Source organism: Drosophila busckii, chromosome 2R, assembly GCF_011750605.1.
Source record: "Drosophila busckii strain San Diego stock center, stock number 13000-0081.31 chromosome 2R, ASM1175060v1, whole genome shotgun sequence".
In the NCBI taxonomy this organism is placed as follows: Eukaryota; Metazoa; Arthropoda; class Insecta; order Diptera; family Drosophilidae; genus Drosophila; species Drosophila busckii.
This window is the reverse complement of record NC_046605.1, coordinates 2,955,192-2,972,316: the sequence shown is the minus strand read 5'-3', so window position 1 is coordinate 2,972,316 and position 17,125 is coordinate 2,955,192. Positions and strand designations below refer to the sequence as shown.

The 17,125-nt window shown below is 41.8% G+C and overlaps 3 protein-coding genes across 3 annotated transcripts; 1 reads left to right on the top strand and 2 right to left on the bottom strand.

Moving 5' to 3' along the window:
• The first annotated feature begins 1,870 nt into the window (after positions 1-1,870).
• On the top strand, positions 1,871-4,337 carry LOC108597497 (T-complex protein 1 subunit epsilon). The gene is made up of 3 exons (XM_017984080.1): positions 1,871-2,112; positions 2,543-3,524; positions 3,584-4,337. Exons 1-3 carry the CDS (start codon positions 2,005-2,007, stop codon positions 4,120-4,122), a joined length of 1,629 nt encoding a protein of 542 aa, XP_017839569.1. The 5' UTR covers positions 1,871-2,004; the 3' UTR covers positions 4,123-4,337.
• A 51-nt stretch (positions 4,338-4,388) lies between these two features.
• LOC108597495 (endonuclease G, mitochondrial) lies at positions 4,389-5,420 on the bottom strand. Its single transcript, XM_017984079.1, has one exon. It carries the CDS (start codon positions 5,344-5,346, stop codon positions 4,417-4,419), a length of 930 nt encoding a protein of 309 aa, XP_017839568.1. The 5' UTR covers positions 5,347-5,420; the 3' UTR covers positions 4,389-4,416.
• A 142-nt stretch (positions 5,421-5,562) lies between these two features.
• LOC108597387 lies at positions 5,563-16,890 on the bottom strand. Its single transcript, XM_017983920.2, has 11 exons — positions 16,547-16,890; positions 14,947-15,082; positions 13,859-14,850; positions 13,235-13,297; positions 8,020-9,174; positions 7,618-7,968; positions 7,245-7,562; positions 7,038-7,185; positions 6,781-6,986; positions 6,282-6,465; positions 5,563-6,230 (listed from the first exon to the last, which is right to left on the bottom strand). The coding sequence occupies exons 1-11, from the start codon at positions 16,644-16,646 to the stop codon at positions 5,921-5,923; spliced, it is 3,963 nt and encodes a 1,320-aa protein (XP_017839409.2). The 5' UTR covers positions 16,647-16,890; the 3' UTR covers positions 5,563-5,920.
• Positions 16,891-17,125: the final 235 nt, after the last annotated feature.

The window sequence follows — 17,125 nt, the reverse complement described above, 5'->3', positions numbered from 1 at the left end:
ACAGCACGCTAATTTTATCACACTATTAAGGCAATTGTTATTATATTAATGTAGCACATATATTTATTTATTGCATTAAATTTAAATATAACTACGTGTATTTCTTGCGCGACAGCAACGTGCGTCCGACGCGTTCAATGGTAAATTTACAACAAAAAAGTTGATGTTACCAGTGCTGCCAATTTCGCATTTTCCCCGTCAAATATAGTTACTAGCTTCTTATTTGAATGTTCGATGTGCGTGCGAGTAGCGTAGCAACAAGTTTTTGAATAGGTACAAGCGAGAGGTCCAAAGGGTGCTTAGATGGTTGCAACTGTTTGAGTTTCACGCTTATCGATACATCGATAGAACTCAATATTATTTGAAATTCATACCCACTGGCAAAATAATTATATTTTGAAAATAAATGTAAACAAAGCCAAATGTTTTTGTTAATAGCAAAAAAATAGCAAGGATTACTGGATAAAAGAAGCATTAATTCATTCGAAATAACAAATAATACAATTCGAACGAAATTAGTTGTTTGCCACCGAACAAAAAAGAGACAACTATATAAGCGTTTATTCCTTGCAACGCCCAAATAAAAAAAAGGAAATGTGTATGTATGTATGTGTTTGTTGGTAGCAACGAATATGATGCCAAATGGCGCAATTGAAAAAAAACAAAAGGAAGCGACACTTTTATGTTTTCACGCTGCAGTTAAAAACTGTGTCAGTTATGATTGTATTCGCATATACATTGCACATATGTCGATTATGTCATATTATTTATACGAGGTACACACACGCACACAAACTCAATTAACTATTGGCGGCGTCTTCGTCACCCGGCAAACTGTGAAAAAAAATCGATCGGTCTGCTATGCATACGCACAATTATCGTATCTATGTATAACGCCCGTTTAGCAATTGCGCTTATTTCATATATTTAATTAATTAATTATTTTAAACACTTGCTTACATTTGTTTTAAATGCAAAATTACACAGAAATTCAATAGCACGACGTGCGGCAGTGTGACCGTTCGTTTACAATAAAATATTGCCAAAATTAGTGATGTAAATAAACATCGATGTTTCCTTTCACGATATTGCTCAAAATGTACATGAAGTTGGGTTGTTGTTTTAAGCAACTAAGAAATTTAGCAATTTTTTTTTTGTATATATATTTTATTTACAATCTGTCTTGCCAAACAATAAGCAAATTTGTTTACATAGTATACATGTGTACATATTTACAGGAAAAGGAAGTCTTCAGCAAGGCTTATTATTATATCACTTCAATTACATTTATAGCTTATAGATATTCTAGGTCTAGTACATGTTTCCTTTTTAATCTTCTTATATCTAAGCTGTTATCCGCTAAATTTATTGCTAAGACATTTTCATGGTTTTGAATTATAATTTTCAAATTTTATCTTTTATGAATGGTATTTTTAAGTCATTGTGAAATTTAGCAATTGAAATGCAGAATTGGCAATATTCAAAATATTCCATTTATTCTCCTTGACTTCATTATTTAACTATTTGTTAGGCTTAATCAACATTACCATTCTGTAAAACATGGATATATATTTTTTTCTGTTCTGAGATTACTCAACATAATAATGTACGTTTTTAACTGGGAACTGAGTAGTGTTATTTTTATTTTTGCCAAATTTAAACTTTCAGTTTTTACTCAAAATGTTCTTAAATCTTTATTATTTAATAGACACCTGGCAAATTACTCATTTTATGGTACATTTACATAATTTTAGACGTTTGGAAGAGTTATTTTAATCCCATTCATAGCTTTGTAGATCAACAAAAAAAAAAAGCTAAGCAATCAGCACTGTTCACGCTAAAATAAAAGCGATATCAACTCTGATTAGCTTTGAGTCACACTACCTGTCGAACGGTCACACTACTTAGCAAATCAAATTTGTTCTGTGTGTGTAAAAGAATATAGAAGGCAATTTGTAATCTGTGAAATACGTGAAAATCCTACGAGCTTTTTACTGAACAAATATGAACGCCTTTCCAGGAACGTTCGCGTTCGACGAATATGGTCGGCCCTTCATAATTTTGCGCGACCAGGATCAGCAGAAGCGCATTACCGGCACAGATGCGATTAAGGTGGGTTTAAGTAAAGGATTTAGGAGTCAAAAGTCAAAGGATGTGTATGTCAGAGTGCGTCTTAAGCTGCAACTAATTCGGGAAGCCTTAATACATGTTGTGTGGGTGAAAAACAATGACGCAGCGGCAATAGAATGTTCCAGATGTTCATTGTCTGCCGGCATTTAGGCAGGTGCGGGGTGTGTAGTGAATGGGAAATTTGTTTAAATTAAATGAAAAGTTGTTAAAATGCGTTTCCAAATGAAAACTAACTCTACTTGGGTATTTTCTGCAACTGTTTTTGCATTTTAAGCCGTGACGTCACTTTTTTGAGGTTAAAAAGCCGCACAGATGTTTACAGTCGCTGCCGACGCAGACGCTGACGCTGAGTCACGCGCTGCATTGAAACTTTACATGTAAACTAAATTCTCTGTTTATCTCTTATATGCAGACGCATATTATGGCTGCACGCCAGATTGCCTCCACTCTGAAGACCTCTTTGGGTCCTAAGGGTCTGGACAAGATCATGGTTAGTCCAGATGGCGATGTGACGGTAACTAATGATGGTGCCACCATAATGAAGCTCATGGAGGTGGATCACGAGATTGCTAAGTTGATGGTGCAGCTGTCGCAGTCGCAGGACGATGAAATCGGCGATGGCACCACTGGCGTTGTAGTCTTGGCTGGCGCACTGCTGGAGCAGGCTGAGGGATTGATTGATCGTGGCATTCATCCCATACGTATTGCCGATGGCTTCGAGCTGGCGGCCCAGTGCGCAATCAAGCAGTTGGATGTGATTGCGAAGCCTTTCCCAGTGGACCCCAAGAACAAGGAGCCGCTTATTCAGATTGCTATGACCACGCTGGGTAGCAAGATTGTCAACAAATGCCACCGTCAAATGGCTGAGATGGCTGTGGATGCGGTGCTTAATGTGGCGGACATTCCAAAGAAGGATGTCAACTTTGAGCTCATCAAAATTGAGACCAAGGTGGGTGGACGCATGGAGGACTCCATGCTAGTCAAGGGCGTTATTGTAGACAAGACGCTGAGTCACTCTCAGATGCCCAAGGAGTTGAAAAATGTCAAGCTGGCTATACTTACCTGCCCCTTCGAGCCACCTAAGCCCAAGACCAAGCATAAGTTGGATGTTACCTCTGCTGAGGATTACAGAGCGCTGCGTGAGTACGAACAGGAGAAGTTTACGCAGATGGTTAAGCAAGTGAAGGATGCCGGCGCTACCTTGGCCATTTGCCAGTGGGGCTTTGATGATGAGGCCAATCATTTGCTGCTGCAGCAGGAGCTGCCGGCTGTGCGCTGGGTTGGTGGACCTGAAATTGAACTGATTGCTATTGCCACCGGTGGACGCATCGTGCCTCGCTTCGAGGAGCTGACACCAGAGAAATTGGGCTCAGCTGGACTAGTGCGTGAAATGGGTAAGTGCTGCAGCTGCTTTTCGATGACTATTCGATACTAACTTTGTTATACTTTGCAGCTTTTGGTACCTCCAAGGACAAGATGCTGGTCATTGAGGAGTGCAAGAACTCCAAGGCAGTCACCATCTTCCTGCGTGGCGGTAATGCCATGATCATCGCCGAGGCCAAGCGTTCCATTCACGATGCCATCTGCGTGGTGCGTTCGTTGATTAAAGATTCGCGTATTGTCTATGGCGGCGGCGCTGCTGAAATTAGCTGCTCCTTGGCTGTGGCCAAGCAGGCTGATCAGCTGTCCACGCTGGAGCAGTATGCATTCCGCGCCTTCTCTGTTGCCTTGGAGAGCATTCCTCTCGCGCTGGCCGAGAACAGCGGTCTGCATCCCATTGAAACGTTGTCGGAGCTGAAGGCTAGCCAGGTGGCGGAGCAGAAACCTAGCCTGGGTGTTGACTGCATGCTGACTGGCGACTCGGACATGAAGAACCACAATGTGGTCGAGTCCCTGCACTCCAAGAAGCAACAGATCTTGCTCTCCACGCAGCTGGTTAAGATGATACTCAAGATCGATGATGTGCGCTCCAAGAACAACGGTGGCATGTAAACTTACACACACTCACACCCCTCAACAAACACCAACAACACACACACACACACACACACTTTACATGCATATGTTTAGCTTTGTATAACTTTTCTCTGTATTAATTGTTTACATTTATTAATTTGCACACACAAAACTTTCTTTGCAAAAGAAACAAAATTCAACCAGTGAATCGGTTGCCTCATCCGCTTCATACTACAAATAAAAAACACAATTAACTAAACTTGTTGTTTTTATACAATGTTTTAGGATGTTTGCTAATTCTTTTTATTAAAATAACTATAAAATCATTGCTTACACCTTTTTGCCGTTTATCGTTGCCAGCTGCTTTCTGTTGATTTGATCGAAGAACAGCAAACCCGCTGCTCGCTCCACTGACTCTGGTGGCACCTGGAACACCTGCAGCGGTGTATCATTGCTAATCACCTTGTTGGGCATTATGTAGGACTCCATGTGTAGCCTTTGGTCTGCAGCTTCGCTGACTATAACTTTGTAGAAGTGCGTGGGCACAGCTACCGTGTTGGAGCCAATTACTTCATACTTGACATACATCTTGCCATCGTCCTCTTTATGTGGCAGGTACAGTGGTCCCGTGCAGACGTAGACATTCGCATAGCTTTGCGTCAATTTCCTCACATACATCTCCAGCGAGTTCCAGGCATCGCGATTAAAGCCCTGGCCCACTTGGGGTGCCATGTTGGACAGCAAGAAGGTGTCGTCGCAGTGCTTCTGATGCAGGCGATGATTGCCCGCTGCAGCCATATGACCACGATCGTAGCCTGACTTGCGATAGTCTGTATTTTGAGCGCGGAAGAAGGGATGTATGCTCTCGTCTGGTCTAAAGTCGCATTTGGCGCGATCCACTGCATCATTCTTGGCCACCGAGGCGGCTGTTAGATGCTCAAATACCCAATGAGGTATGCGATTGCGTCTGTCATAGGACAGCACGTAATCCGACTGTGAGCGCACATGATCCAGCCCAGGGAAGCCAAATTTCATAATCTGTGAAATGCGCGAGGGCGTTGCATTTAGATTCACCTCGCTGGGAGGTATTAGTGCTGCTGCAGAGACAGTGCCAAAGACGGGCAGTCCAGGCAGGCGGCACAATCCAGCTGATTCCTTGTTATTGTTGCCTTGTTGGCGTTCTGTATAGGAGCCCAGATAAAACGCACCTAGAGCAGTTGCTCCCACTGCCAGCAGGCTCTGAAACCTTAAGCCACTCATTTTTAGCTGCTTTTTAATTAATAAAATGAACTAACTGATAACACGTTATTATTGCACAATTTGCCCATGGCCAGCTGTTTCGCAGTGTGACCATACGACAAGCAGCAAATGCAAATGGCAAATAAGCGCCAACGATATTTGTTATCGGTGCATACAAGTTATCGGCGCCAAATTAAGTTACGCCTCGCTTTTAGTTAACTACAAGTTTATAATTTTTATTAATACTCGTACACGCATACATATACTATAAATAGTATTAGGTACATACACAATAAGCTTAAGTATATAAGTACAAGATTTATCGCCAGCACGAAGCTGTGATTAACATTAATGAAAAAGCGCAAATATTAAATGTTAATAAGTTAATTGGTAATTCATTTGTTGCTGACGGCAAATTGGTATCCAAATCTCATTGAAAATCACAACGACAACGATAACGACACATTGTCAAACGGTGAGAATACTATTATTTTCGTCATTGTTATGAAGAGTTGATAAAGTTGCGCGTGGGTGGTAGGGAAGCGGGGTGGGGAGGGAAGCTGTGCTTAATGGAAAATTTAGCTTGCGTGCAGTGTTAGCAGCTCTCCTTGTTGCAATCAACAAAATTACTAAATTCCGTGGCATTCGGTGGACCCTCGCTATAAAGATATGTGACAGGCCAGAGGCGTGCGGCAGCAAAATCGCTGAGACTTTGCAGACCTCCAGGTCGTGGTGGATGTTGGCTATACTCATTGCTAGCCGCTGTGGCAGGCTGTTTGTTTTTCAGCTTTTTGCTGGGCAGGCTGTGTGTAGCGTGGGTGGGCTTGGTGCTATTGCTGCCGCCGCCAGGATAATAGCGATCGCTGCACTTGCGCCACTGATCCGGCTCGTCGCCCACAAAGCACCTAAAGCAAGCATTAAAACAAAAGTTTAGGCAAATTTTATGTACTACTTGCCAGGGATAATCAAAGCCACGACTATAGCCACAAGGATGATCTGTTTTGCAGCAATAATCCCAGGAGCCCACCTCGGCGCCATCCGTTTCGCAGGAGTAGAAGCCAGTTACGATATTCTTCTCGCAAGGACTGCTGCGGCGACAAGGCTTGCCGGCAACGGTATAATGACGCCAGGCTACATCGCCTTCGGAGATGAGCATTGAATGCGAATGATAAAGTGAGTTAAATGCTTTTGTTCTTTTCTCGATGGACACACAAATTGGCAACAACTGTGGTTAGTTCTGGGGGGATATATAACTACTTGCAGCTTGGTTTTAAGTATGTGCTGTACATGCTTAGTAACTGTTAACTATGTACATATTATAAACAAATTCCGCCAAATACAAACTAATTACAAGCTAAGCTTAAAGCTAACTGGGGGGTGGTTATAAGGGCCGTTCGCTGGTTATTTACATTTACACAATGATGGATGTGCAACAGGTTAAGATAGTCAGTTTACCCGGTTCCCTAAAGATGTCCATGCGTCGATCGTTGTTGACACGTGAACCGCCAATGGTATTGACTTTATCACGGCAAGTCCAATCGAAAGGATTCCAGGCAAAGAGCCAGAAATCACGCTCCTTGCTGTGCGTATAATGTATGTCCAGCTTGAGCTCGCTCTGATCCAAGTCGGACATTTCGCAGTTAAACGAACTGGCATGTGAGCTAAGCAAGAAAATATTTAAAGTAGACAAAGTGCTAGACAAAGTGGCTTACCCAAAGCTGAAGGCATAACATTTGAAGGGCGTGGTTTCTCTCAAGCGTATGCACTCCTTTTTACACGCCATTTCCGAGGGCACAGACATGACTTTCTTGATGGCAGCAGGCAGCAGTCTAGCCGGCGAGCCATAACCCAAATAGCATACTAAAGTTGAAAAACAGTTAGCTCCCAGTTAGATACAGAAACTTTGTGGTGTTGCTTACACTTCTTGTGCTTTTCATCTACAATGGGCTGAATTTCACAGCCGTGTCCATAGCTAGCTCGCTCGAATATATCAAAGGCAGCATCGAGTATAAGATGACGCTCCTTGTCCATGTCGCGCACAGGCCAATCGCTTAGCTGGCAGTTGTCAATGACGCCCGCATGACGCTGCGTGCCATAGCGGAAAGCAAAAGCGCGACAAGTGAACTTGGTTGACCTAATGCACTCCATTTCGCATTCACCCACAGTGCGCACAGTAAGCGAATCACGCACTATGGACTTGAAGAAGCGCGTGGCATCGATGGCGCGGAAGAAACATTCTGTTTAGATAAAATGTTAGCAAAAGTTTACAGTTTATAGAAAGTTGAAGCTTACGCGCATTTCTGGGATCCGACAGCGCTGTGCTGTGTGGCGAGCCCGGGCCTGGACTATCACTGCGTCTGGGCGGCTGTCGACAAACATCCATATCATCGGCCATGGAGTATATATCGTAATCACGATCTGGCTCTATGTCCACATAGTAGTCTAGCATGTTCACTGGTCTATCACATAACATGCAGTTATCGCGTCCTGCCTGATTATAGCGATAGCTAAAGGTATGGCATATAAAGCTGGGACGCTGATCGGAGCACAGACGCTCGCATTCAGTTAGTGTGGGCACATTATAGGCATGCTTAACAGCAGTCTTGTGTAGTCTAAAGCCTTCGCTGGTCTTGGCAGAGCATTCTACAAAAAGAAAGATTTAATTTAATTTCAGTTGCAGCTGTTTCAGCTTACCATCTGGTCCTGGGCGACGCGTCCATTGCTGTCTGTAGTAGTCATTGCGTAGTCTAGGATGCTCGCTTTCATAGCTGGAGCCAGGATAACGCAGCACTGCGTTGGATTCACGTGGCGGCTCGCGTTGTGGTCTGCCCAGCTCAAAGTAGTTAAAGTCATGCTGATCCTTGCGACGCTGCGTTTCGCTTAAGCTCCAGTGTGAGCTATGCGTAGATTTGCCGCCGCCATAGCTGCTCCAAGGCTGATCTATGAGATAAGGCACAAATTTGCTGGGCGGCGGTAGCGGCTTCTTGTATGAGCCGCCGGCGCTATCACGATCGAGATAATTGTGTGCGGGTGCTGGACCAGCTGGACGATAAGGCAAATAGTCGCCACCGCCAGGTCTGTAGCCTGGGCGATACTTGTCTATGCGATCGGTTTCGGGACGTGGCGGGCGATACACCGAGTCATCATAGCCAGAGCCGGAGCTGCTGGGCAGCGTTTCCCAGCGATCGGGTCTATAGCGCGGTGGTGGCTCTGGGCGTGAAAAATCATGTCTATCTATATAGTCAGGACGCGAGCCGGAGTGATCATAGCTGCTGGGCGGCGTGTGGCCAAAGTAGCTGGAGCCATGTGAGCTGAACTCATAGGAGCTGGAGCTGGAGTGTGAGTTGTGATACTCTGAGGAGTAGGGCGGACGCTGCTCATAGGAACTGCCCGAGGGACCGCGATAATGATCCACAGCTGTGCTGCCAGGCGGCGGCGCAGGACGATGGCCAGCATAGCTGCTGGGCCCTGGAGCAGCTGCGCCTGGTTTAAAGTATATAGGATTGCTGCTAATGGGCGCCTTGGAGCAATCCTGACACAGCTGCCGGCGACAGCTGCTGGGCGCATTGCGATCGCGCTCATAGTAATCATAATCCGGATGCCTTAGCAGATTCGTATCGCGACGCTGCGCGCTGGAATACAAATCCAGCTGCGCCAGCGGCAGCTCAATCAACTCGCAGTCACCCTGGCCATGCCCCGAGGGATCCAGGCGATAGTTAAAGCCCTCGCACATAAAACGCTTCTCATGGCCACACTCACGCATGCAGTCCTCGACGCGCTCGCAGGAGATGGAGCGACGCACCCAATGCTGCGCCAGACGCTTGCCGGCCAGCACACGCCGGAAACAGGCTGCAATGCACAACAACAACTGATGATGCCAAAAAAAAAAACCAACAACTAAACTAGCATATAGACAAACTCTATATATATATATATATATGTATATATATGTCTGCGCTCTCAACTTGCAGCTGAAATCAGTGAAGCGTTCCGAGAACACCAAGATCGTTGGCTATGTACATGTTGCTACATGTTGCCTCTTTTTATTATCTTTGTGTGTGTTTTTTTTTTGTTTTTGTTGCTGCCGTCACATCCGCTGCTGTAAATTATGTTCGAGTCATGTTACTTGTAGCACCCACAACTTTAACTTCAACTTTGCCTTCGCTAACAAATTGCTGACTGCTATATATGAAGAGCTTTAGCAACTTGTATAGTTGGGTACTATAATTATGAGACAGAAAGTGTAACACATTTGCTTTGACCTTATTCTGTGCTTATTAAAATATGCTTAGGGCTATACTGGCTATAAGAATTAGCTACAACAACATATAGCAAATTGAGTTAGAACAAAGCATTTGTGTTTTTGATATAGGAACTCATGCTACAAAGCTGAAATTAGTTGATTCTCTTATTTCAGCAACAACTTACAAGCAAATCAGCTAAAGCCTGTTATTTTTATTATAAAGTTGGTATACCAGTCTATAGGAACTCAGCTTACAGTCAAGCTACAAAGCTGGAATTTTGTCAGGTAGTTGCTTTAAGTGCTAGTAACAACATATAATACATATAACTAGTAAAAACTATGCATATTATAAATATTTTGATATAGCAGTCTATAGGAACTCAGCTTACAGTCATGCTACAAAGCTGGAATTTTGTCAAGCAGTCGTCTTAAAGCTATAGCAATAGCAATTAACCAATTCCTGTCAATAAATATGCATTTTTTTTAAATTATGGTATACTAGTCTATAAGAACTCAGCTTTTACCCATGCTACAAGGCTGAAATTCGCCCGAGCTGTTGCTTTAAATGTTAGTAACAACATATTTATAAAGCCAGACATTTTTATAACAATTATGGTATACTAGTCTATAAGAAATTAGCTGCTAGCCATGCTACAAAGCTGAAATTCGGCAGAGCTGTTGCTTTAAATGAAAGCAACAACATATTGTTAACAAAATTAGCTAAAGTCAGGCATTTTTATAAAAATTATGGCATACTAGTCTATGCGAACTCAGCTTGCAGTCAAGCTATGCAGCTGTAACTCGACAGGTCTGTTGCTTTATATATTAGCTATGATATATAAAAAGTTCAGTGAGATAGTTTAACTATAGCACATAGTTGTAGTAGTTTTCCGTCTACAATCTACAGTGTATACGCACTTCATTTTACTTTTAGGCATCTTTGCTTACTTCTTCTTGTTTCCCATATTATTTTAGCCCAAATTATGCAAATTACTCTAAAGTACGCACAATTAATTGTCTTGAGCGCAGTGCATTGACCGCGACTGCTTACCTTTGGCATCCTCCACAATGATAATGGTGCTGCTAATGTCGCTGCTATGGCCATGGCTGTGCGTATGACGCGTAGGACTAACAAACTTGCCACTGCCACACGCACATTGCCACAGCAGCAGCAGCAGCACAGCAATTAAATCCAAACGCATTGCGCGCAAAAGAAAAAAAAATATAGTTTAAATAGCAATTTTTATATAAACGTAGTTTTATACGCTACTGCTCACTGATTATGCAATTACGTAAGCGTAAACGTATATAAATTATAAAATTTGAATGTCACAGTCACAGAATTTTACAAATTAAGCGCAAGCGCCACATGCTCTTTATCTCTCGCTCTCTTTCACTCTCTTGCGCATACACACGCATTGGCGAGCACAGGATGCGTATACGCGTTAATTTCCGGCAAAGCACGACGCGCAGCGTTGGCAATTCTAATGGCGAATGAACAGCAGCTGTGGTCAAGCTTGCGGTTTTATACGATATTAGAAATTCGTAGCCGAGCGTTAAGCGCCAAGCGCCAAGCGAGCGAGAAAAACTCATGCATATGCTAAAGCTTTTGCTAAAACAAGGGCGCGAGCTTTTAACTTCTTACAGTTCAGATTCTCGCGCCAGCTGGGGGATGCGCTGTGGGCGTGTTAGAGGGGCGTGGGGGCCTTGAATGTCACTTTTAATAAGCAATTGCTGCAGATACAAATCTTTATATCAACTGCTCATAATTATGAGCTGCAAAAATTAACGAAGCGAGCTTCAAGGATGGACGCTAATTACAAATAAATATGTAAATTGATATTCAAAACAAACATGACTAAGCATGTAAAGCATAGAAATGAATGTAAGTAACAGAATAATTGAAGAATGAGCTGAGCTTAGAACACACAAGTAAAATATGCATAAGGTGATGGGATTGGAATAACAAAAGTAAAAGAATATTTAAAAAAATTATTCTTAAAAGAAAAATATTCAAATAGGCAAGTAAAATTATTTACAAAAATTTAATAAATAAATTTAAATGCTATAATTTAGCTACATCTAAAGCCAAGATGTCTTAAGTTTGCAAGCTACTTAAAGAGCTATAGCTAAACACACAAGTTCGTTGCCTAAGTCTTTTGTATAACTTGCTAGAACAACGCTGCATGGTCATGTCAGCCTATAGGCCACTGACAAGCTCAGCGTTACTCATAAGCCATACTCGTAATTCATATGCATATTTTTCAAGAAGTTCGTTGCCCAAGTCTTTTGTTTTTCATAAGCTAGACGCCTCATAGTTATAGCGTATATTGATCATTACATATGTCTGCTGGCAGACAACAGCGATATCCGTTTCTGAATCAATGTCAGTGCTGTCATTATGGCTGGCCTGCCACTGTTTTTGTGCATTGGTTTTGTGATTTGAGAGCTTGGGCTTTGCCATTTGCATACAATGCACTGCTCGTGGGCTCGTTCAAGTGCACTTGATGCTCTTGCACAATTTTTAGCAAAAGAACCAAAAAACTCAAAGTATCACAAAACAAGAACTTCCGCTACATACGCTGCGTATACGTAATATGCTTAGCATTTGTCCCACGAACAGTGCTCTGCGTTTTAATTACGACACTTTGTTTCATATTAACTAGCCGGCTGAACTTGGGCTTATGTCACCAGCAGCAGCAGCACCACCACCAACAGCACCACCCGCTGCTTATAAAGTTCATGTACTTCGTCACACTCGAGCTGAGCAAAAGGAAGTTGTGCTCAGCATGAAAATAATATATTGTGCGCTATATCAAATGACTCTTTGATGAGCTGGCTGCGCAATTTTAGAATTGTTATAAATCTTTTTGCACTTGACAATAAACTAATTTCCAACGTCCAACAAGCTGACATCATTAAAGTTCTTTTCATTGAGCTCAAGTGAAGTTCTGCATACCAATAAAAAATACTGCTTAGTATTTTAATATAAAGCTGTCATCTTCAAAGAATTTTTAGCTACATTTAATGGAAATTATAATTTCTATTATTATATTAATCCATTCTGACTGCTTGACTTATAACCTTCAAATTCTTTAGCTTTTGTTTATATCCATTGTCTGTGCTTTTTTATTTTGTTTCACCACCTCGCCGCCCCCCACAACCATTTGGCTTGACATTTTTAGCAATTTTTCATAAGCTTTCTGTGCCCGACATGCGATTTTTAGTCATTTGTATTATGCGGTCTATAGTACATTATGAGATTTATTTATTATTTGGATTGTTGTTGTTGTTTGTGTGTTTAGAATTTAGTAGCGTATGAAAATGTATTGAGCACATGCAACTGTCCACCCACACACAAAGCTTGCGCTTTATATAGATTACAGTATGGCTAGCCTAATGGGTTTTTAGTTTTGTTACGCAAATCACAATCACACAAAATGCCAAAGCTCCAAAGTGGGTCAACTGCGTCCAAGCGAGCTGGGCGCCACCAAAAACGTAATGAGTTTTAATTGTGCGCAATTTTAATTCTAGAGTTTTAGTTTTGGTTAAACAAAAACCCAAATGTAGTACAAACAAACCCATCGAAAGGCGCATACAAAATTAGTGGGGTATGTAGTAGGCTTAGGCTTAGGCTTAAATATAAAATGAGTTAGTATGACTTACCAGTTGGTTCGTCCATGGGGTAACGATCACGATCGCGGTCGCGATCTCCGGGCAGCGGACGCTCTGTAAGAAGCAAATTATTTAGTATGAAGGTTCCACTTCTTTTAATTATATAAATTTGCTAAACTTTTGTATACGCTTTTTAAAGGGAGATATATTAACCTTGCTATTATATACCTATATTATATTTATATTAGAGCGCTTCTATATTAAGCAAATTACTTGATAGTGCTTGCTTTAAGCTTTTTGTCTCATTTGCATTATGTTGCACAACTATTGTACACACTTTTTAATATTTTAAAATACCAATTGATTTGCTGATTTAATTATTACATACTTTTATCCAACTACTATATACGCTTTATCTTTAAGAAAGTTTATTTAAATGCTTGGCTGTGCTAAAAATCTATTTTGCTCAACTACTGGATACACTTAATATTTCTAAATATCAATTGCTTTGTTAAATTAATGAAACTAATTCTGCTCCTTATAAACTTTAATTCAACTACTGTATACACTTCACCTTTACCTTTAGCAAAGTGTATTTAAACATTTAAATATTTAAAGACAACAATTGCTATTCCTTAGTAGAGAAGTGTGTCTTTAACTAGAACCTTCGCTTACTTTTCATTCCATGCATATAATCCTCGGGATTAAAGTACGTAGCTATGGTCTTGTCGTCTTCGTACTGCCCATAGCCGCTGCCATTGCGACGCACGTACTCATCTCGTGGAGGCGGCGGTATATCATAGACCGGCGGGCGTGCTGAGCTGCTGGGCCCGGGTCCATAGCTGTCTGCATGCGGTATTTGACTGGTGGGTGGATCTGGGCGATTAGTGTAGTCCGGACGTGGCTCATAGCTGGGGCTGGGACGCGAGCCGTAAGAGCTAGTGGCAGCTGATGGCGGCGGATAGTCGGGTCGGTCATGAGCAAAGTCTGGGCTGGGCGCATAACTGGGACCGGACTGGGGCGGACGCAAGGTAGTGGGCGCATAGCGCTCCGGCGTGCCGTAGCTGTAGCCATTGCCGTAGCCCAAGCCAAAGATGGGACGTGGCGGACCATGCGGCGTGGGACGCACGTCGTCATGCTCCGGATGCGGCGCATAGGCGGGACGATAACGATCCTCTACCTCGGGTATATTGGCTGCATAGCCGCCGGGTATGTAGATCTCCTCATTGGGCGCTGGATAGTTGTGCTCGTAGAGCGTTGGATGCTTGTACAGCGGATAGATTTCGTGTGAGAAGTAAAGACGATCGCCGATGCCAGGTGGCGGCAGCGAGGGACCTGTGGGTGGTGGCGGTGAATCCGCTGGATGCGGATGAGCATGTGGATACGGTTGTGGTTGTGTGTGTGGCGTTGGGTTAACCACCAGTATTGGAGTATTGCTCACATCGAGCGGACGATTGGGCAGATCTACGGGTGTAACGCCCGTGCTGATGGCAGTTGGTGGGCCGCCGCCAATGGAATTGTCGCTCAGGTCAAAGCAATTCGTTTTGCGCGTATACAAATCAAAGTCGGGATCGAATATAATGCCGCTGGGTCTGCCACCGCCGCCGCCCCCATTGCCATACTGCTCCGATGACAACTGACATGTGCCGTTTCCGCGTCGATGCACACTGCAAATAAAAGAAGAGCAGCGCAGTGAGGGGGAGGGGGCAAAATTTGTTACAGCATGTTGGGTAATCGCTTGGCAAATAGCTAGAGAGACTCACCCGAATGAGATGGCCTGACACTTCTCGCCCGCTTGCAGGCACTTCTCCTTGCACATCTTCAGCGAATTGGTGTCTTCGGTGCGGAAGGTCTTCTCAAATGGCAGCATTGCCTCCAAAGCGATGCGCTCAAAGCAATCTGCGAAGCAAACAATTCGAATTGCAAATCAAACATTAAAGTTTAGGCAATCGCCATAGAGTTGTTGGCGTGGGCGTGGCAGCAGCAGCACTTGCACTTTCAAGGCCATGCATGGCCATTGAGCACAGGCTCTACTGTACGGTAGGTTAGTTTTATGACCAAAAACTTCAATTGTACTCTGCCGTGCTCTTTGTTCTTTTTATATGAAATTTACATATTTCATTTTCTGTTTGTGGTTTGCGTGCCGCCTGGACGCAGTTGACTGCCATTAACCCACCCACACACCCCGCTCTCTAACACTCACACACTCATGAATTATTCAAAAAGGTCAAGCCAGAAGTTTAAACTAGCATGTTGGCCCTTTTGATGCTGCTGGCTGCCATAATCTGTACTCTGTTCTAATTACTAACTCTAACTTATATAACTTGTCAATAGAATTTCATGTTTGACCGCTATATTTTAAATAATATGTTTAATAATATGTTTCCATGTGCGTGTTGCAAAAAATTATCCAAAATTCTGACCCAAATAACCCAAATTGTCAACCTAAATTCTAGGCACAAGCTATAGCAGTTTTCTATTGGACTCTTAATAATAATAAATTAATTCGAATAAATAAATTCCAGTAAATAAATAAGAATAATAAATTCGACTCTTAATAATTAATAAACTTGGTATCTCTTTATGCCATTTTTAAATCATCTAAACCAAAAAAATTATTTACTTATTTTCTTAGCTGCTTTTTAACAAATATAATACCCAAAAAAATAATTAACCAACTAAATTATAAGTTACACTCTTTTGTTTTAGCAATTCTATTCAAATCTGTAAGCAAGTACATAGCTAAAAGCTTCTTCATTTATTAAACATTTCTTGTATCAAGCTTTGGGCTTATTAAATAAATTGCCTCTATTATAGATCTAACCTTCATAGCTTAGTCAATTTGCTTGCAGCTTGCTCCAACCATTTGAGCTGAACTTATATTTTGGCTATTCATAATAATTGTATTTGCCAAAATGTTGCTCATGTGTATTTTATTTTTTTATAAAGAGCTGCTGTAGTAAACAATCAAATTCTAAATTATGTTCATTTAAAATTTAATCATTTAACTTTTAACTTCTTATTATCTTTTGAACTTCCAATAAAATCCGAGCAAGCCCTTTTTAAACTTTCTTATTATGTTTTCTTTAAATCTGATTAAGCCATTTTCAAACTGCAAGCTCCCTTGTATTCTCTATTGTTCTAGCTATTAATTATTTTATCATTTCAAAATGTATATTGAAGAAACGCTTTATAAGCTCCCTTGTATTCTGTATTCTTGCTAAGAATTCTTTTATCATTTTAAAATTTATATTAAAGCAAAGCTTTATAACTTTTCTGTTAACCCAAGTCTGCTTCACTACAAAGGATTCTCTGCATTGTTGTTTAGTCTTTGTAGCTTTGCTCTTAGCCATGTCAACTTACCATTTCTTGCTGATACCAATTGATTATCCACTGTTAGTGCATTTGTTAGCTGCCAAAGCGTTTGAAGCAGCAAAACGCGCTGCAGCAACTTTGTTTGCATTCTAAGCTGTTAATTTCACTTGGGAGTTGTTGTTTAAATATTCTTTATCACTAACTGTTGTGTGCCTTAAGCATTTTTAGTTGCTAGCAACTGTTTGAGGCGCTGGGCGTTTGATAACTGAAAGACTGTAGACGCGGCGTTTGACGTAGAAACCTTCAGTTGCTTGTTGCTTTAGCTTTTCTTTCTTTCAGTTAGGTTTTTTTTTCTATTTTATATTCTTTCACTTTGATTCGCGTGCCAAGTGGGCAACGTAACTTTAAGTGTTTTTTATTGTTGCTGTTGTTGTTGTTGTTGTTGTTGTTGCTGCAGCTTTCGCGTTACGTTTCGCTACTTTTTTCGTTACATTCTTTTCACCGTTAATTATGTTGCCAAAATATGCAGATTGTTAATAAAAGATGCGACGACGACGACAACGCTGGGAACCTGAGACTGAAAAGAGTTGAGTTATGATTTGACTTGAGTTGAGTTGAGTTGAGTGA